Source organism: Melanostigma gelatinosum (assembly GCF_949748355.1).
Source record: "Melanostigma gelatinosum genome assembly, chromosome: 8".
In the NCBI taxonomy this organism is placed as follows: Eukaryota; Metazoa; Chordata; class Actinopteri; order Perciformes; family Zoarcidae; genus Melanostigma; species Melanostigma gelatinosum.
Genome location: NC_136641.1, coordinates 18,743,608 through 18,765,493, shown reverse-complemented (window position 1 = coordinate 18,765,493; position 21,886 = coordinate 18,743,608). Strand labels below are relative to the sequence as shown.

The following is a 21,886-nucleotide window of genomic DNA, read 5'->3' as shown; positions in this document are numbered from 1 at the left end:
ATGGTGACCAGGCCCAAAATAATTTAAAAAACATTTCTTGATCTCAATTTAAATCAATGGTTTATTAAAGAAAATATATTAAAAATACAATAATTTGTTACAGTGCATTCTTTACCACTTCAGTTCAGTATATTTGTTTGTAACAGTAACAGTATGAACAGTTCAGAGTGTGGGAAACGCACGTTATCACGTTTTCCTGTCTTGGCCAATGAGAGTGGAGGAGGGCGTAAAGTCGTCTCGCGCCGAGTAAAAGGGATTTGACAGCAGCGGGTCTGGAGCTGATCCTCCACTAGACTTCCTCGGTGGGACGGCGGCATGGCGGCGGCTGCTGCGTACGGCCAGCACAGCGCTGTGATAACCGCCAGCGGCAAAAAGACGCACGGTAACAACAGGGAACACATGCGGAGGAACCGGGAGAACTCGCGCCGGAGACAAGCTGCTCTTTTATTTCTCAGTAACATCTCTTTGGACGGACGGCCAGTCCAGAGTAATTCAGCCGACCACGTAGGAAGCCGTCACCACAAAGAGACCGACTTAGAGGGACTCGTCTCCGGCTCTGCAGCAGCGGGCGAGCTGTGTCCGGAGCTTGGTGCCACTGGAAGCTACGGGACATTCTCCGGTTTGGCAGTGGACGTGAGCTGCGGGGACGTTAATCCCTCCTCGGCACCGAGGATGGGTCTCCTCAACATACCGCCTATCCTCGTCCTGCCGTCGGACACCGGGTTTAACTGCGTGGGAAGCGCAGAGGTGCTGCTGGAGTGCCGCAGAGACTCGTTCCCATCGGGGAACAGTAACCTGCTGTCTCCGTCTCTGTCCAACGCCAGCATGCTGCCGTCACCTCTGGGACCGCGGAAGTCCTCCACACTGCTGTCTGTGCAGAGCTGCAACTCGGTGTCCTCAGAGCCGCGACAAAGGTGAGAGACACACGGCTATGTTTTTGTTATCAGTCTCAACGTTACCTTAAAGTTTGAGGACGGAGATGGCTGTCATTGGTCGTGTCTTTATCTGGGCTGTGTGGTCAAGTTCAGCTTTGGTTCAGAGTACTCACACTCACGTTCCCTCTCTGTTTGAAGCTGTAAATCCACGGTGCCCTTTAGCGTTTGTTTGTGGTGGGTGTCACTGGTCCTGATGCAACTTTTCTCTTTTAAGTTCACTTTTCCCTCACTGCCTGGAGGTAAAAGGCAGAACGGCAACATTTTACCCACACATGCTCAGTTGAAGTGCTCCTTAAGAGGAGATCATGACTAATGTTGACCTAAGGAGGTGGCCTGGTGTTTGGTGGTCTTATTTATTGGGTTTAATTCATGCAAAGTCCTTCTCCGTCTTTAATAAGACATGATTCAAAAGTAAAATGCACCTGGGAACTTATGCATCATTTTTTTCAGGTTTTGTGTAATTATGTGTTTATACTCCTAAACATAAGGTATTTAAAGTATTGTTTTGTATATGTACCTATTAATTAAATACATTAAAGGATGCTCGTGCGTCTGCACCATGTTCATGTCTGGCAGCTGCTTGTATGCATTGTTTTTTCATTGTAAACAGATAATATGCATTTTTTGCTGATATGTTTACTTTGACATGGCTGTGTAGTGGCCAACACTGTTGACTCACAGCATGGGTTCGATTCCCGGGCTGGACGGGCCTTTCATGCCACCAACCTTCACCCTCTTTCTAAAACACTGCCTTGAACTTGCCTTTTTGAACATGAAGATTTGCGATATCTCATATAAATATATCATATATATATACAATGCAAGAATATCATGTATTTATTCTCAGCCTTAATCATAACTTTGAGCTTGGTTGTAGTCTCATAGGACGCATCATTTTAATGTATAGCCTGCTGGAGGAGATGGTGGCTTTGTAGGGGGGAAGTGAACCTGGTGACGGTTAAAAACCACTAACAGACAAAGTCAAGCTGTTTCTGTGGCAGAGTAACCCAGAATCGCTTTCATTTGGTGTGTTTACAATAACTCAGGATTAGTTTGGATTTTCTCTGCTGAGAGGAAGACATTCAGACGCAGAGAGAGAAATATGTACTGGCTGAGATCAGAATGATGAAGTGGTAAAAGAGATTCATTTGTATGAATGTGGTTTTATGAGGATGTGAGGTAGTGTGTGTGTGTGTGTGTATGCAGCATCTGTGGTTCGGACTGTGTGTGAGTGCTGATGGATGGATCAGCTTTGTCACCATGTTGGCAGCGTATCAAACCCCGAGAATCAGCCCCGCTGGGATAATGACTGCTTAACCTATTTATACCTAACGACAGGCTGGAAATTAGTGACGGATAAGAGCTCATCAGACACCAACCGTCACCTGCAGCTACTGCTGCGCGACTTCATTTTGTTTATGTACTGCGATGCTCCATAATACAGGATTTCATGCCAAGATTGTTGTTGTCAGTGTTACGAATGAGTGTGATTTGTGACCAGACGACTTTGCAACGTGAGGTTTAAAAAAGGTTATTTTGCAAAAGGCTTCATCTTATTATTATTGATTATTCAAGCATTTATTTAAATAGATTGATTGATTAGTGAAGTCTTAAAATGTCACAAAACAACTGAAATGCTCCATCACCATATTTGTTTGTTTTCCAACAGTCCAGAACCCCCAAAATATTCAACATATTCAATTTACAATGATATAAAAGAGAGAAAAGCAGGATATTCACACATCAACTAATCAATGATTTGACTCATTATTTATTCTTCATAAAATGTAAACTTATATCAACTGATATATATATATTTTTAAATAAAATAAGAACATGAACAAACGTTTTTGATTGTGATCGGTTTAATTTAGCACATATTTCTACCAATATATCTACTGGGTGGGATACTACGTAACTCTTTTTTTGTGGATGAAATATGGAAATAGAAATATTGTTCCTTCGTTTCTGCGAAGTGCAAACATATTTGTGAACTGCAATTTCTTGTCTCTTGTGTATATACTGTATATATATTTGTAATGAGCGATTATACCTCGATAATATTGTCTTACGGATTTATTGGTTGGATGCTACTTAAGAAATTCTTCCTGCATGTTGATGTGAACTATATTTGAATTACAAATTCATAAATGTATTACCTTCCTCATGTCATTAACATGGGAATGTTTCTCGTAATTAAAGCTGCTGGTTTCTTCAGTGATGTTACTTAATTATTGCAGTACTTACTTATTGATTTTAAAATACTTATTTTTACGTTTAGACAGCACAGCTGTGGTGTTGCGGCTCCTTTGCTGAGCGCCCTTCTCCTCACCTACACACTTCCTGGTGTGATGAATTTGGCTGTCGTCGGATACGATCATCAGTCACGCTCCGTTTAGCTTCGCTGTCTGTGACAAAGCTCCGTGTGTGAAGTCCTGCCAGCCTGCTAACCGACCAGCCAACTGCTTCATTAGCATGATCACACACTGACACGTATGATCACGTTAATATCTGCTGCTTTTATTGGGGTAAATGTGCAAGTATGCATCGTGTGATTTTATTATTCGGCTGTGGAAGCATATAGTAAAAATCAGATATATAGGGGCTATTTATTGAGTGACTCAGCTAAGGATCCATTGCAAAAAACATAATTGGGATCGTCCTAGTGGACCCATGAGCAGTATTCTCATCGGTCAGTGTAAGGTTAACCTGCGGCTGACGCAGCAGGTCAGTATGTGGAGAACGCAGTGAAACTCTGCTGACCGACAGACCCGAGAGGACGTTCAGGCAGGTCTGGAGAGGTCACGTGATCCCCGAATGACATCATGGATTCAGTGACGTGTCCAGTCAAAGCCTCGACACTGAGGTAATGAGGGCTGTTCCTGGTTCAGATGAGGTTTTGGCATTTCCCCCTGATGACATCGGGCCAAGAAGGGCAAATATTCTTATTTCAAACGTTTGCGTTTCAGGTTCTCTGCATCAAGGTCCATCTAAGACTAGGGCTGGGCGATATGGCCTAAAAAAAAAATCTCCGATTTTTTTACAAAAAATCCGATTCACGATTTAAATCGATTTTTTTCCCCCAAAATTTTTTGCAGATGACAGAAGCTGTTGAAAACAATTTTTTCTTTTATTTTGTGATGATTTTCCCAAGTAGGTTGATAAAAATAAAGTGCAAACAAAACCTGAACATTGTAGAAAGGTGCCTGTAGTATACAAAAAGTATTTGGTCACTCTTTTGTTTGCCTGAATCATTTAAATATAAAATTAAATTAAACATAACATTAAATGGCATTAAATAGTAGCCTTCCATTGTAAACAACTGTGCAAATGTAACTTTTTACAGTAAGCTTTTCTAACTGAATACACTGATACAAACACAGCATGAAATAAAATGTATATGACCCTTTAACATTCACATTTTCAAAAGTGCAACATCTGATCTAACATCAACATAACATATTTTGCACAGTAAATAAGTGCATGTAAACAAAATCAAGTGCATTCACAACATAACCAACAGTATTAAACAGTAGTGCATGTTTTTTCTAAATATTTTTTGCCAGGAAGACAAGCCTGTCTACTACCTCTGGCTTCAGGCATGCACGGTGGCATGTAACAATGCCCCCCCCACACACTGAAAAGCCTCTCAGAGGGGGCACTTGTAGCTGGCACAGAGAGGTATTTCTTTGCTAAAGTACTTAGCCTTGGAAAGTTAAGTTGGTGACGCTTCTACCAGTCAAGTGGATCGGTGTCTGGGTCAACCTGCTGGACCACAGGTCAGTTGTTGCGGAGTAGAATGACATCCCCTCCAGCTCCGCAGAGATCCTTTGGCGTGTACTATTGTACAGTCGAGGCAAGGCAACGTCAGAAAAATGTTTACGGCTTGGTAGCACGTACCTGGGGTCCAAAGCTTTGAGACGGTGAATAAACCCCGGCTTTTCCACGGTGTATATGGGCACCATATCTTTTGCGATATACATCGCGACTGCATCCGTGATGGCTTTCCACCGGGCACTCTTCTTCTCATGCGGAGTACAGTTGGTGAATGTCTCCAAAATGCTGGGTTGTTGTTGTGAGGTGGCGGCGGCGGCGGCCAGCAGTGAAGCTGCTGGCCGCCATTGTTTTAGTTTGTAAACAATGCGCGCGCACTCTACTACGGGAACCCAACGGGGGGGAGGGGTGGGGGCGATTTTCTCGATTTTCAATAAAACACATCGCCTTAAAGCACACATTCGAATTAATCGATTAAATCGATTTATCGCCCAGCCCTATCTAAGACTCAAGGTTCCTCCAAGAAATGACATCACATAAGCAAAAATGTAGGCATGGGCGGACCATTTCCAATTGAGTTCAAAGGGACACGGGCACAGTTTACAGGTGGTGTGATCGTGTTGTAACAAGCAGAACATCTCCATGATTTAAATTCTGCCTTATTAGTCACATAATAAATTTGTATTTTATTTTAACACCAGTTAAGAGACGGCGTATTACCTGCTGTTAAATGGCCAGGAAAATCAACGCTTGAATTGTTACTGAACTCTTGCTATTAACTGATACTACTAACCCCCAATCTTTGAAATCAGTAATCTTTGAAACTGTACTCTATATCGCCCAGCCCTGATTGACAGCCGGTTTATCTGTACATCTTTAGCCCTCTCTGTCTCTTCTCCAATGTTTTCTCACGGTGTCTCCTCCCTTTATTTTCTCCTAGCAGAATAAACATCATTTTAGGGTTTGGTTGTTCAAACGTTTCTTTTGTTCTCCTCCCGTGTGTCTCTCTCGGGTTTCTTTCACGCTCCCTCTCTTGTTTCTGTCTTTGGAGTCTTTCCCTTTTCTTTATCTCTTTACTTCACACATGGGTTGAACTGATACTGGGGCAATATGGAGAAAATCAAATATCACAATATTTCTGACCAAAACCTCAACATCGGTATTATGACAATATTGTATGATTAACTATCGGTGCTTTCACAAAAAAATGTACACAATGAGATTTTTGAAAACTCATAGGTAATGTGAATATTATGACTAAGTGGGTAAAAGCAAATGATAGAACAGCCAACAGTCTGGCAAGTTCCGAAAATCACATGACTTTACTATAAAAGCACTGAATGGTTTAGGGCCAAAATACATCTCTGATCTGCTGCGACCTTATGAACCATCCCGACCCCTCAGGTCGTCTGGGACCGGTCTACTTTCTGTTCCCAGAGTCAGAACTAAACATGGAGAAGCAGCGTTCAGTTTTTCTGCTCCACATATCTGGAACAAAGTCCCAGAAAGCTGCAGGTCTGCTGAGACCCTCAGCTCATTTAAATCAAGATTGAAGACTTTTCTGTTTGCTGCTGCCTTTAATTGAACCACATTCAATTCATATACTAATCAATTTCCTGCATTTCTGCATTTTACTGCTGTATTTTATTTCTTACACTGTTCTTAATTGCTGTTAAATCTCCTTTTCTTTTGCCTTATGTTTTGATGCTTTTAATGGTTTTAAAAGGACTGCACAATATATCGCCATTTCCTCCGGGACCGAGTTCGTGCAAGGCGTACACTATAAAACGCAGATCGGCAGAGATCTTTTCCAGCCGTGGTTTGTGTGCGAGTAATTGCAGAATTGCGGCAGTGTATGGTTGATTGCGTGCAGCGTAATGTCTCAGGGAGACATCGATTGTTGTTTCAATGTATGTTTTAAATCTCCTTTACTTTTGCCTTTATGCTTTTAATGGATTCATGTGAAGCACTTTGAATTACCTTGTTGTTGAAATGTGTTATACAAATAAACTTGCCTTGCCTATAATGCAGCCTTTAAAACCAGGAAAACACATGTCATTATATTACGATATCCAAAATCTAAGATCATATCTCGTCTTGTATCACAATTCTGTATATTGCCCAGTGCTAACTGATGTTAAAGGTTGATACTGATGGGTGTAAAGCTGCGCACATTTTTTATTAACATTTATCATCAGAATTTGACCATTTTCAAAATAATATGAATAATAATTGCCAAAACTACCTTGAAATGTCTGCAATCAAGTACTGTGCCTGGTTCCACTGCTCCAGCACTTGTGTAGCAGTGTTTTGTCGACAAAAATTGCAATTTGGTTGATCAGCGTGACACTCGCGTACAAGCAGATACATTTTGTTTTGACTTTGGCCTTACATTTTTTGTCAAACTCCTTCCCCTGTCTCACTCACACACACATAAAACTTGACTGCATGCAAGTTTAAGCTGCTCTGTTCCCAAAACTTTGTGCTGAACTTTGTTTCCTTAAGCTGAAACGTATCAGATTCAGCACAAATCACTGATTAGACACACCCTCTGGACCAACACACACAACCCAAAGAAGAGATGGAATCTGACTGACATCATCTTGTGTGTGTTTTTCTAAACATGCACGACTCTCCACTGGAGAGTCTCCAGTGAAAACCGAGCTGAACTCCACTCCCCTCCACACCCCTAACACACACATGATTTATCTTAATCATCAACTTTCCTGCGGACCGTGTCCTCCTTTAATGTGGATAAATCACAAGAAACACTTCACCTTCACAAGATTATATTCATTATCAATAATCTGCTGATTAAAGTTAGCTGAGCACCGCCATAGAGCCTTTGCAAAAGTATTCATCCCACTTGGTGTTTTTCCTATTTTGCTGGATTACAACCTGAAACTAAAATGGATTTTATATTTGGATTTTATGTAATGGATCAACTAAACAGTCAAAAGTAAAATATATATATTTTTTAATCCTGGAAAATAAAAAATGTATAAGAGTCGTTGCAGCCAATGGCTGACTGACATCCTACTGTATTTTTATATTTTGAATTTCACCTGGCACCTGAACGTTGTGTTTTCTTTTCTGTAATTAGACATTTTCACCATAAATGGATACATAAAGATTCACCGGAAAAACAGGAAATTAAAAAAAATTGTCCGTGAAGGTTTCCATACTGTGGTTAAGTGTGTAAACCCAACATGTCTCAGTCCACACTACAACATGAGAATGGTATTAAGTGTGGATTACTTTAGAGCTGCAGAGTGGAACTTCTGACTGGTTAATGTGTTTCACCATCAGTGTGAACAGGCCGCCGCAGTCTTCCTATCACCATGTGTGTGTGTGTATGTGTGCATGTGAGGTCCGGTTTGATAATAGATGCTAATCACACACACACACACACACTTATCAGTCACATCCAGATTGCAGTATTATGTTCTCAGTGAACATTTGAACGTCCCCAACATGCAGCATGCCATTCTCCAAAGACGCCCTGCTTCAAATGCATACAGTGTGTTTGTATAAACTCTTCTAATTCCATCATACAGACATCTAATTAATCCCGGCCGTCACATAAACCCCTTACCCAGGTTATGTCACATTTGGATTACAATCATAGTGAGAAGAACAACCCCATTAGCAGAGCTGGATTATACAAATGAATCTGCTGAAGATACTCTGCAGGTACACAGTCGGGAAAATCCCTGCAGTCACGTGCTGCTAGTTATATACTCCGTTTAGATCTCTTCTAAGAAAGCTTCCTGAACAGTTCACGAGTAGTAAAATGATTTATTACTATAGCTTCTGAAATTGTGCTAAAATCATACGTAGTAAAAAAAATCCTGCGGTAAATCCTGCAGAAGAAGAAGCATGAGGATTCTGTTAATCTAGTGATGTAAGACACACGACTTTGTGCGTGTGCGTGTGTGTGTGTGCGTGTGTGTGTGTGTGTGCAGAGTCTATTCTGAGCTTCACTGCCTCTGATCAGTGGAAGCTGTATGTGAGGAGGAAGCAGCTGTCAGCTCGCTCATCAAGATACAACAAGAGCAAATATCATTGATCCTCGAGGACGAGTCGGGACAGAGACGGCAGCGACGTGTTCGGTGCAGTATTTAGTACGACACCTGCCGTTGGTGTGGTGTCGGTGTTTATTTGTATCTTGGATTAAATTGAATGAAACTTTATCCCTTCTTAAAACATCTGGTCAGATTCTTTCAAGCTTAGAATTTCAGTTCAATGCCATCCTTTAAATAGTGTGTGTGGTAAAAGTGTGTCATGAATATGAAGTTATAGCGGTCATTCTCAAACATACAGTTGGTGCTCTTTAATGTATAGTCATATCTATCACTTATTGCCAGCTGCAGGTTATGCACAAAACGGGCAGCTGAGTGAATATTTTCTGAAGTCTGAAGCTCTGTCCTGCTCCAACATTTGTAATCGGCCGGACCTAATGTGACAGCAACGAGGGAAAGCTTTGCTGTTTTTGTTTCGGCTCGTTGGTCTTAGCTTGATGGCACAAGGATAAAAACATTTCAAGAAAAATGTCATATGTTCAGAAAGTATTCTTCTAAAAGTAGGTTAACTGTACTCCAATCATCATCCTTCTCAGCAGCAGGCGAAACAACAGACTGGATGTTTCCATTCCCACAGAAAGGAAAGTTTCCACAACATCCCAGAGAGACGCAGCAGGTTTTCATGGAAATGGGCCACTGGTCTGCAGATCCACAGCTCAGATACTGGGACACATTTAGAGAGACTGTGAGAGCAATGGTGTCAGCCAGATATTGTTGATGTTTGTGATTTCAGTGTTTTCCTTATGGACGCCTCCAAGCTGAGAGGAATGATTTAAAGTTAACATAGATTGTTATTGTTTAGCATTTGCTATCATAAACCTTATTAATTGTCACTGCTGAAGAACCTCATGATTGTAATTAAGGGGTTTGTTTGTGGTTCATTCAAACACGTTGTTAACTTAAGTCCTAATTGTTACTGGTAGCAATCAATCATGAGATGAGTAAGCTACAGTTAGTTACTGCTGCACTGAATATGAACCAGCTCATTATTCCTCCATGTAACATCCTGGGAAAGAAAAACCACAACAGTACAAATTGTCATTAAATGTCTCGTTGGACGTATCGTGTTTACTTATTTTATCAGATAGCTCCTGATTTGAATTATCATTTTTCCAATGTGAGGATATTTCATTTTGACAAAGGTCTTGTGTGGCTGCTTGTGTTTATACAACATTCAACATGATGCGATGGTTGACTTTGTTTGCTAAATGAAAAACAGATGTTTGTAGAGCAACATGGAGATTTTTCGTAAAGCAATAAAAAACGTTTTGCCGTTTGTAACAAAACTTTTCAAACTACAGCCTTACTACTTGCTAATGTTAACATACTTGCACAAACAAGAAGAAACGCATTAAGGATATCCTACAGAGGGTCAGGTTGCAGCTGTGCCCTGCTCAAAGGCACTTCAGTTCCGCTGGGAGGGTCCTGGGGTTGGTTTGAGTTTTTTTCAATTGAGTGACAAAAATATCAATGCATTGGTGACTTGCTTCGTTCAAATTAAAAGAAAACCCTTGAAACAGTGCTGTGCTTCACACAACATCCAAGTGAAACGGTGGCTCTAGAAAGAAGCCCTCACTCTTTGATTCAGACCAAAATCAAATGTTTACATGTTGCTGCTTAGGACTACAAAACACTCTCACAGGACAGAGTGACGCTTCTCGTACCTCATAAACAAAACTAATGTGTGGATTGTTGTTTTGGGGTGGAATGTTAAAGGATCATCAAACTACCCAGATGTCACTGCCACACACACACACACACACACACAGCTCCCTCAAACATCTGCTTCACAAATGAAGCAGGTGTGTGTTTGTGTGTGTTTTCAAACTCCATGTGGTGTGGACTCACCAGGTCAGTCATACAAAACCTGTAACAGATGCTGTCTGATGTCTGTCTGTCTGTTTGTGAGCACAAGTGTTCATGTTTCTACATTAAGTTACACATGTTCACAGTTGTGTAACAGCTCTATGTCGTCGCAGCTCTGTGTTCTTGTTCTCTCCGGGGCTTGGGTTTGTGTGTGTGTGTGTGTGTGGGGGGGTGTGTGTGTGTGTGTGTGTGTGTGTGTGTGTGTGTGTGTGTGCGCGTGCGCGTGTGTCATTCAGAGCATTCACGAAGAGACAAGAAACCGCAATTAGCTGAGCTAGTGCGCTGCACTTGTGTAATACAGATGAATTGGATGAGAGACTGCGGACAGAGCAGATTAAAGTATTGCTTTTTTTATATGTTAACACACAGTTTTTGCTTGTTGAACAGATCTATAGATATGTATTGGCGTCATATATGCTACGGTTTTATTACACTTACAGTAACGAGTGCAGTTGTTGTCAACTTGACGTCACCTGGTTCGCTTCATTATCTCCACCGCAGCCTCTCTGATCAGTTGTGTGTGTGCGTGTGCGTGTGCGTGCGTGCGTGCGTGCGTGTGCGTGCGTGCGTGCGAGAAGGACTTCAGCCCCGACAGAGCAGGGGAGGGGCTTTAGCGTGATGATAAAGACTACAGTCTTTAGCCCCGGGGCCCGTTTAATACCGGGTTTCAGTAACTACCAAAATGATTGTTCTTAATCACTGTACTCTATGTTCAATTTGATTTCAGATCGAATGTTGTGTGTATGCTCTAAATCCTTATTCATGAATTGCTACAATGTGATCGAAACCCTTCATTTATCTCCATGTCTGTCTGTCTCCCCGTAGGACTCGTAACCTCTCCGGTGGCTCTCCAAGACCTCGACACACCAAGAAGATGCACTTCATCAAAAACATGAAACAATACGACACAAGAGGCAGCAGGTTAGACACGCACATTATTCTGCAGTTGCTGTTGTCTGCAACGCCACAGGTTCAAATCCTGTGGCCTGTCCAGTAATGCAGTGGTGGGTTTGTATCCCTTTTTAAAGGTAAAAGTTGAAAGTAGCACACATCACATTGTTCCACTGCTGCAGCCGAGTCTTTGTCCCGGTTTAGACGTGGGTTGAGCAGCATGTCGATCCCAGCGTGTAGCGTTACAGAGCAAAACCTAAGCACAGCGAGGTCATGGCAGTGGGCTTAGGGTCTAAATTCAGAGAAAGACACAGCTATTCTTTGTGCAATTTACCTTGTTATTCTTTTCAATTTTGTGTTTTTTGACCGAGAGACCTGTGTTTTCTATGTTCTCAGAGCTATAATCTGCGATAAATCAAACCACTTACTCTAGACCCCATGTGGAGTTATTCTGATCACATCCAGCTGGAAGAAAACCCTAAAATGTTTTCATTTAAAGCCACAAACGGTATTTCCCAACCTGAAATATGACCTCTTAAATCTCCTATACTATATATTCTACTGTATTTACAGTCATTTAAGGTAGTTCTTTGTAGAAGTTTTCTTAAGGTGAAAGTAACTTTGAGTATTCCACTCTGGCTTAGTCTCTTCAGCCTTGAACCTTTACAAACTGCTGACGTGCGGAAGTGTGCAGCCTTCACTCTCCAGGTGAGGAACGGAGCTGAAGCCTGGACAATGTCATTCTGTCCATTTCTTCTTCTACTGTCTTCTATCCTTGTCCTTCCTTGTGTATAAGTCAGAGCTCTGTGTCAAAGGAACACAGACATACTCATCAGATAATAATAGACTGAGGGCTGATTGTTTTAGAATAAATCCAGCTAAGAGCAGCAGAGCTCTTGTTTGTTGTTCAGCCAAGTCACCATGGCATTACGGGGAAGAGACGGCGGCTTAAAGAGAAAAGCAAATGTTAGAGTCTGAAGCAGGAGGGCTTAACCCTCCTCTGGGTCATGGGAGATTTTAAATGGGTGACCAACAATAACAGTGCTTCCAGCTTGCTGCTTCCAGCAGTTCTTAGTCATAGTCAAAGTAGGACAATCGTGAAATGATTGTCTGTATATCTATAACTATAGCTGTCATGGTGCACCTAAATCTAAATAGCTTAATATAATAAAGTGAAGCTTCTTATGGATTTACAATATCAGTACATGTATATTGTGCACTACTTTGTCCATTTAAACTGTCCCAGAAGATATAAAGTACCACCTATGTGTCAATTGATGGTATTTCTGAGTAAACTAACTGAACAAAAAGCAGCACAAGTTTAAAAAAAATAAAAACCTGCTAGAGTATACATCCTGTGTGGGTCCAGCTCCCAGTGGCATTCGTCTGGTGTTTTTCTTTAAAGTGATCATGGAATAATGTGCCCCCGGTGTTGTGAAATGTGTGGTAGTAAATGGATTTGTGGAGGGCACAGAATTCCCAGCAGAGTCTCATTTCCAGCAGACCTGTTTTGATGCTTCTGCTGTTTCCTCTGAGCTCCCGGCGACTTCCTGCTCTCCACTTTTCCCACGCATCATAGGGAACGAGCCGAGTGTGTGTCAGAGTGGACACACAAACAGCAACAGCATTAAATCCAAACTCGTCTGTCTCATGGGACAGACAGAGGAGGAGGAGGAGGGGCCGAAGAGGACGGTCACTTCTTCCACAGTTCAGTTATAAAGATGTGGCCAAGTTAAAGTTAAACATGATTTATTCACAGTAAAATCCAACATTAATACTTCATGTATTTTTCCAGAAGACAACTACATATTTAGCTCTTTGAACCAGAGTGTTTCATTTACTTCCTTGGTTGTCTCCTTTGAATCACTTCATGAAACAGTTCTACCTCCTCCTGGGATGATGAATTGCCCACTTTTTAATTGCCCAGTCAAATGCAAAGGATTTGATCTAAAACCCTCATGTAACTCTAGACCGCTCCAATATTCCGTTTCAGTGGGGAATGCTTCACAGCACAGAAGCTAAAGAGGCTCTAACTGTAAAGGTACTGTCACAGGTACTGAGGTACACAGAGATGAAACTGGAATCATGTGACATGTATTCGTCACGCCCCCCCCGGTGTGTAAAGGCCTTAAGAGTGCCGGCTCCGGAGACTGTTATAAGATTCGGATTTGCTCCTCTTTGAAGCTTGTATTTTATTCGCTCATATTGTTTAATCCAGGTTGTGTAACTCCTTCGGTAGACTTACTGCTCCCTCTGCCAGTATTCTGCTTAGCTGCAGAGCCGGTCGGTGTCTTCGATTGATTTGTCTGTATTAGCGTCTGGTGCCGTTCCCTCGGACAGTCTCAGGATGGACTTGATGTTGTTTCCGTGGTCAACCTCAGTTCTGTGTGGAGCTGCAGCTCAAACACTGTGTGGTCTGTTTTTAACGTGTACGGCTGTCAGGAAAAGTCAAGGTTAATGATTTGAGGTCTAGTGGCTGTATAAAGGACTCGTGTGTGTGTGTGTGTGTGTGTATATATATATATATCTATATATATAGAAGATAAAATGATTCATCACCAGCATGACAGAGTCAAAGATAAGTGTGTTTATGTTTTCACACACTGTGAATCATCTTCCAGTCTCTTTGGTGCCTGAGCCAAAGATAATGACTGTAAACATGTTCCTGTGAGAAACAAACCAGGCGAGGGATGTGCAGTTTCTGCTCCACTGGGATTTCTACTCCAGAGGATCTGCAATAAGAAATACACACACTCGCACTCTGTTCCATTGAAACCCCGTTATAACAAGTTGATAATAAGCTCTGGTGAGATACACTTGGGTCAGTTAGGAAAGTGTCATTTGAGGGTTCGGCAAAACATTCAAGTCCATGCTGAAGAGAGATATGATTGTTTTGTGGTCTTTTAGCGTCGTGTTGGAGCTCAGCACATCCACTGGGTTTGTGTTCCTGTAATAGCACTCTGAGGTACTGCAAGGTGTCTCATGTGTTCGCAGTCCCGTTTTAATGAGTGTGAACCTGAGAAAACCCCGAGGGACTTTCACAATACAAAGAAATATCATCCAACACACGTCTGTTTCACTTGTTTACAGGTTGAGTCTTGTGCCTAAAACAACAGTTGGAAAAAGGAAAATCTGTTTCAAAATTAAATCAGTTTAGTTTAGTTCTGATATTTATTGTGAATGTTGTTCATACAGTGCAAAATATAATAAAGAGCCAACGTGGTAATGACTGCATCAAAGTAGAACACGGATCAGATAAAATACCCGACTGTGTCGACAACTGAGAGATGGTTTATGGTTTATTTGAGCTGAGGGTTCTGCACCCAATAATGTAATCATTTCCTGCAAATGCAATCTAATGTGTGCTTCACCTGATCCAAAATGTAATTGAACTCAATCATAAAAGAACTTGAGCAATAACGTATGTATATTTGCTTGATAACAATGTACTGCTTGCCATCTGTTCCAAATTTCAAACAGTTTTTTACATAATTTTTCTTCAAAATGATTACGTCATCAGTAAGAAAAGAAATAACCACCTGAAGAGTATTACATTATTGGTAAAATGTCAATATTATATCAATCTGTTACACGCTATATTCAGACGTGGGGAGTTTTCTCTGACCAGAGGGGCAATATAACCTAAAAACAATATCACGATTAATTGTCATATTTACCTCTAACAATTAATAACGGTTGATAAACAGGGGAGCTCTTAGCTTTTGGACTTAGTTTTTTGTTTGTTTTTAGTCTGCTAAAAGTGTGTCATAAGGAAGGTTGCTGTTCACCTTGACGATGTTAATTCCTGATGTTTCCTTTACAAACAGACAACCGGACAGATGTTGTAACAACCATATACCAATAACCACCAATGTGTGTGTTTGGTTGTCTTTCAGGATCGTGCTGATCTGTGCGAAGAGGTCTCTGTGTGCTGCCTTCTCTGTTCTACCCTACGGAGAAAGCTTCTACCTCAGGTAATGAACACACCTGCACATGCACACACATTTAGGTCGGTGTCTGGCTGGATGAAAGAGTAGGAGGGGAGCTTAGCAGAAGAGCTAGAGCTGGCCACAGAAAGAAGAGGGAGGAGAGGAAGTGATTTCCTTACTGAGAGACGAAGAAAAAGGAGTTGCCTCGGGAAGACAATTTTTTCCCATGTGCCTAAGAGCCTCCTAACTTGACTTGAGGACTTTTTAGCGGCTGACACACACACACACACACACACACACACACACACACACACACTCTCAAAAAGAAAAAACACTGACATAATCACACATAAACTTTCCCATTGATAAACACTTTACAGATAAACATGGAGCAGAAATTACGCTTATCATGGTCTCTTATTCTCTCTAACTCCAACACATACACACACTCGGATAGCTGAAAATACAGATGTTATTACAGTTATGTAAACTTCTCCTAATCCCTTTCTCTCTATCACGTTCACACACACACACACACACACACACACACAGAGTTTCACATGGTAATCTACAACTGCTGTGTGCGTGCTTACGTCACGTCATACTCACGTCATACACATGCACATGCACATACACATGCACTTTGCACCTCTTCAGCAAGATCAGTTTTTCATGATGCCAACAGACCAACAGCCATTGCCTTTTGAGGAATTTAAACTGCTGCAGTGTTCTGGCTCACATTCCTTATGTTGTGAATCTTTTATCTGAACTGTCCTTAATTTACGTTCCTGATGGTAAACCTGCTGCCAGGAAGGACTCTGTTCTCACGTCACCTTAACAACCTCTCTCTCTCTCTCTCTCTCTCTCTCTGTCTTTCTCCAGTGACCCTACATTAAACCACCCGAGGAGGAGACACTCGTCTGGTAACATCTCCACCACCCTGGAGATGCTACCGGGGCTGGAGGGTTTCCAACTGGACACCTACGGCAGGGTAGATAACCACACGGTCAGATGTTGTTATGATTAGGGAGGTTTTTGATTCAGATCCTATGAATTCATCTCTTTTTCTGCCTCAGTCTGTGTCGTACGCCCAGTTCCTGTACTCTACTAACGCACTGGTGAGGCAGAAGCCGTCGTCGACCAGCGACCTGACGCTACAGATTCCAGTTTCCAGGAGTACACACAGCATGCAGGGCAGGAGCTGCCCACCTAGCAGACTAAGCAGCGCTGTGGGGCTGGACCTGGGTAATGCATGCATACACACGTGTTGTGACCTCCGACAAGGAGGTTCTGTTTTTGGGTGTAGCACAGGCAAAGGAAGAGCCCATTAAAGTTGGGAGCGGATCCAAATGATGGGGCGGTTACACACATTATATTTCACTTTTGTCGACATTGCTTGACAGAGGTCTAAACTCTTCTTGTGGCCTTCTAGACGTAGTTATTTAATAGTGTTGATGTGCCTTGCCATACCCCTAAATATTGGGTTATACCATTACACCAAATAAAATGCAATATTGCTAGTTGATGCGTCCCTGCATTCAGAGTAAGCGTGAGAACATTGTGACAGGAAGTAGAAGCAGAAGAGGTGTGATTATGGCTGCAGAGAGAAAGAAAATAAAAATACAGAAGGACGAGCAAATGCAGGATAGAGGGATGAGATTTGAGAGTGGTTGGGTGAAGAGAGAGAGAGAGAGAGAGTTGTTGCAGTCGTACTGGAGTTCTTGTTGTATTTTAAACACGCGTGTGTACGTGCACACTGTGTGTCTCATGCTTCTGCTATCTATAAACTCACCCACAGTGACAGAGCCCTTTATTATCCTCTATTTCTAATCTGGAACCTTTCATTAACACAACACAGCTGTGCATGCGTGTGTGTGTGTGTGTGCGTGTGTGTTAGTTAGTGTGCATATTGATAGCAGGTTTATATTTTTAGTCCTCTTGTGACACGTCTATTCAGTCTCTCAGATTCCAAAGGTGCCGTATTCACATTCACACATCTGTTCTTAGCAGGCTAACTCGTCACAAAAACCTCGAGCAATCATGTGGTTTATTGACAAATTAATTTCTGATTATCATATTTTTTATCATATTGTGTGTGTGTGTGTGTGTGTGTGTGTTAAGGTCTTGAAGATGTGACGGACTACGACCCTAACCTCCTCAGTGACCCCCAGTGGCCTTGTGGGAAACACAAACGGGTGCTGATCTTCGCCTCCTACATGGTAAAAAAAACACTTTTTGATTATTTCAAGAATGTGCTGCATTACATATCATTCTACAATTTGATTACAATTCTCCAAACCCAACTCCTAACATGTGTCAGCAGTAAATATCCAGGGATTATTTGTGCGTGACGACAGATGACTCTTTTACATCAACATAATTATCCTATAGGCAGCAGCTTAGTGTTATCCTTCCACTGAGATCAATTTAATACTACGGACACACGCATGCTTTATCATTACTATTTAATCTGTCGAGAAGATCACCGTGTGTGTGTGCCCCCATTTTCTAAATCTGATACAAAATGTTTTCTCTCATTTTTTTGTAGTGTTTGTTGTTGTAACACTTATTTCTGTCCACAAGAGGCTGAAGTGCACCTCTGCCACATGTTGTAAATACTACTTAAAGCTTCATGTCTTCTCCCTGGTGAGATCCATTATTTCCATGTACTCTAAAGATGCGGTACAGGCGTTAGCCGTTAGCAACTTGTGTAATGTCACATCTCTCTTGGCTTTAAATGTATTTCAATAGGTGCTCTTCTGCCGTTAGGGAAATCATGAATGCTTTTAGCCCTATTAAGAACATTGTGTAGTGGTGCACTTTGACCTCTTGTGGCAGAAATGAGTATTACAACAACAAACTTACACACACACACACACACACACACACACAGAAAGTCTATCCTGGCAAAACCTTTTTTCACCTGTTCACAGTTTAGTTTAGATTCAATTTAGAAAATGGTTCACCAGGTCCACTTGCCTCTCAGGACTTCTGTTATTATGTGTGTTTGATGTGAGTTGACGTGGCTTTCTCCCCCAATACCTGAAAATAAAAACATGAACTACTCCCATCATTCTTCTCACACTACTTGTAAAGCTGGTCTTTCATATCAATATTAAAGACATTCATTCATTTTTGAGAAGCAGGATTCAACCGACATTATTCCAGGTTGTGAACTGCACATACACAACACTTATTTAATTAACTGATGTCTAATATTTAATAAATACCGATAAAAGCACAAGGATACTTAACAGGCATCGGCATGGCTGTACTGTTGGCAGTTTGTGCTCAGAGTGAAGCAGTCGGTGTTTACTTCATCGTGAGGTTCGTTGTTTGGCTTTTAAATGTCTGTGCTTACACTTTCACATGACGACACGTCTCTCCTTTCCTGTTTATGCATTCTTCTCTTCCTCCGCTCCTTTTCCTTTGTTCTGTTTTACTTTACATTTTCTCCTCTCGTCTTTCATCCTCCAGACAACGGTCATAGAATACGTCAAACCGTCTGATCTGAAGAAAGACATGAACGAGACGTTTAAGGAGAAGTTTCCTCACGTTAAACTCACACTCAGCAAGATACGCAGGTAGTATTTGAAGTGAATTGACAAAATACCTTGAAATGTATTATTATGACAATAAAATACTCAATTCGTTTTTATATACAGCACGGCATTCTACATGTTGCTGAGACTACTGTAAGAATATCAAACCTGCCTTTGACTTTCATACGGTCTTTGTCTCAGTCTGAAGAGCGAGATGAGAGTAGTTGGGGAGGATTGCGGCATGCAGCCCGTCACCATCGCGATGGCGTTCGTCTACTTTGAGAAGTTGGTGCTGCAGGGTCGACTCAATAAACAAAACAGGTACTTTACATGTATACATATTAGCCTCTTATGTTTATTTAACAGAACACATATGCAACATGGATCGGTAATATGGACATTAATTGACGGTGTGCGTGCTGAGTCCACAGTGTGTGGTGTCGGAGTGGCTCTCTTTTGTGTTCATTTTTAGTTAATATCATAAAAGTGGTAACAAAAAAAAACATCAACACTTTCCTATTACCATTGTCATGATTTATTCAAGACGTTCTATAGATTATTGACCCATCTCTGTTTAAAACAGCTGCTAGCCTGTCGAGAAACTGAAAACTGAATTCTCTCCTTCATATTGACCGTGTTTGGTATAACTTTCATTTCTACCGTTTTAACACCACTTTAGATGTTGTTTCAGCAGAACTAGCTAGTTCTGGCTTCCATCAGTTCGTTGCACGTACCCCACGGGGTAAAGCAGTGCAAAACAAACAGTGCATGTTGTTAGACTGGAGAGTTCAATCTAAATCAGGGGCTTTGTTTTGGATGTAAATGTGGTATCCCCATGTCTTTGTCCAAAATCTCAACACTGTGGATGTTGCCTGTTGACGTTTAATGTTATGTGACTGTTGTAATGAAGTAAAAACACATGAATCTGACCTGTTCCAGGTCCATTAGTCATCATCTTCTCTCATGAGCTCCTCTTTACTGCTGTGGCTTTACAGGAAGTTGGTGTCAGCTGCCTGCATCCTACTGGCTGCTAAGATCAGCAGTGATCTCAAGAAACAGGAGGTCAAACACCTCATAGATGTGAGTCTCTCACACACACACACACAGAGAATAGGATCATGGTGGTTACCTCTGCCTGTCAGTGAGTTCATGTTGTGAAGCTGATCTACCTGAGCAGATGGAAACTGACCTGCAGCGTCTCTGAGCTGCAGGTCAGTTTCTGTCCTTCACAGTTAACTCACGACTGGCCTCACACCGTAGAGAACAATCTGCCGTAGTAGTGTTGTCATCAGATCCCAACTGGTAAAGTGGAAATTTGAGCTTATCAAAGAAAAATCAGCGTGTGTGTCAGCTGATAAGTAAAAAGAAACGTCGGCACAGAAATGACAATATGTTTCTGGTAGAAACAGTGTCTCCATTACTCCAGGAAGTACCGACACGTTTGTTTTTCAACAATACAATGTTCCAGTCAGTTCTTATCTTGGTTACAATTGTTTAATAACCATATTGAACAGCTTTATCACAAAATGTTGATCTGATTAGTAAATTAATAGTCAATCAATTACATCAAATATGAAGCAAAAATGTTAAACATATGTGAGAAATTGCTGTTTTACTGTTTTATTTCATTGTAAACCTTATTTTGGGGTTTTAGACTGTTAAAACAAGTCTAAAGACATCATCATGTTGTTGACAGATTCATGTAAATAATCTATTGATTACTGGGATGTATAATGATGAATCCTGTCTCAGATTAACAGATTTTATACTAATTATTAGTAATTATTTATTTAATTTGAAACTTTTATAACTTAAACCATTAATCAATGCTTTTGATGCAGTCATATCAGAATTGCGTTGATTTTGGCATTATTTAAGTAAGTAGGGTGGCCCTGTGGTGAGAAGATACCTGATGACATGTTTTTACACTTGTGTTTTGTTAAGAGTTGCACTTTTCACCTCAGAGCCACCTTAAGAAGGTATTGAATCTCAACACTGAATTTTAGCTTCAAAAGGTACGAAATTCATCCTCTAATAGGCCAATGAAAAGGAAAAGAGAAAGTTAAAAAGCCATGTTGAAAGAAGGCATTGTGTCTCTCGTGCTTTTCTTTGTGTTGCGTCTCTGTAGAAGCTGGAGGAGCGTTTCAGGATCAGCAGGAGGGAGCTGATATCGTTTGAGTTCACCATCCTGGTGGCCCTGGAGATGGCGCTCTACCTACCGGAGAGCAAAGTCATGCCGCATTACAGGAAGCTGGTGCAGCTGCAGCAGTCAAAGCAGTGACACGCTGGTCCCGCCCTCCAGCGACTCTGAGGTACGAAGTAATCCTCCTCTGTGCTCACAACGCAGACACCAAAGCTCATCCACACTGTGATGGTAGTACGACAGCCCAACGGCTCGGCATCACAGACAACACCGCCTGCTCTCCTCCCTCAAACACCAAAGTGACGACACACTGTGATCGATGGTTCAGCAGCAGGACCGATGCCTGGCTCAACAGCACCACGAGAATCACTCATCATAAAGCTCAAAAGCATGTCTTTCTTCCTTTCTTCTTTCTTATGTTTTGTTTTGTTGTTGTAAGGTTTCCCTCACTATCTTAGTGATGGAAACTCTGCTGAACACGGCTCTCTAATGTTTGCTCGTTGAAACTTTAATCATTTTGGTTAAATCTGAGTTTATGTGTTTAACAGTTGCGTAATCCTTTCTGAAATTTCTGCAGTTGAGAATGTGAGTATTGGCCCAAAAACTCCAAAGGTTTCCCTTCAAGTTTTACCGCTGCACCTGCACCCTCTTCAGGTTTACAGGATCGCTTCACAATTTTTCAAATCAGTGGAGAAAATTAGTTCCAAACTAAATCTCATCAGAA

General features: G+C 41.5%; 1 protein-coding gene across 1 annotated transcript; it reads left to right on the top strand.

Moving 5' to 3' along the window:
- Positions 1–289: 289 nt before the first annotated feature.
- cables2b (Cdk5 and Abl enzyme substrate 2b) lies at positions 290–21,300 on the top strand (the record flags this gene model as incomplete). The annotated part of the gene is made up of 10 exons (XM_079273141.1): positions 290–914; positions 11,483–11,578; positions 15,445–15,522; positions 16,360–16,468; positions 16,554–16,722; positions 17,599–17,696; positions 18,955–19,061; positions 19,221–19,340; positions 20,015–20,099; positions 21,148–21,300. Exons 1-10 carry the CDS (start codon positions 316–318, stop codon positions 21,298–21,300), a joined length of 1,614 nt encoding a protein of 537 aa, XP_079129267.1. The 5' UTR covers positions 290–315.
- Between the last annotated feature and the right edge of the window lie 586 nt (positions 21,301–21,886).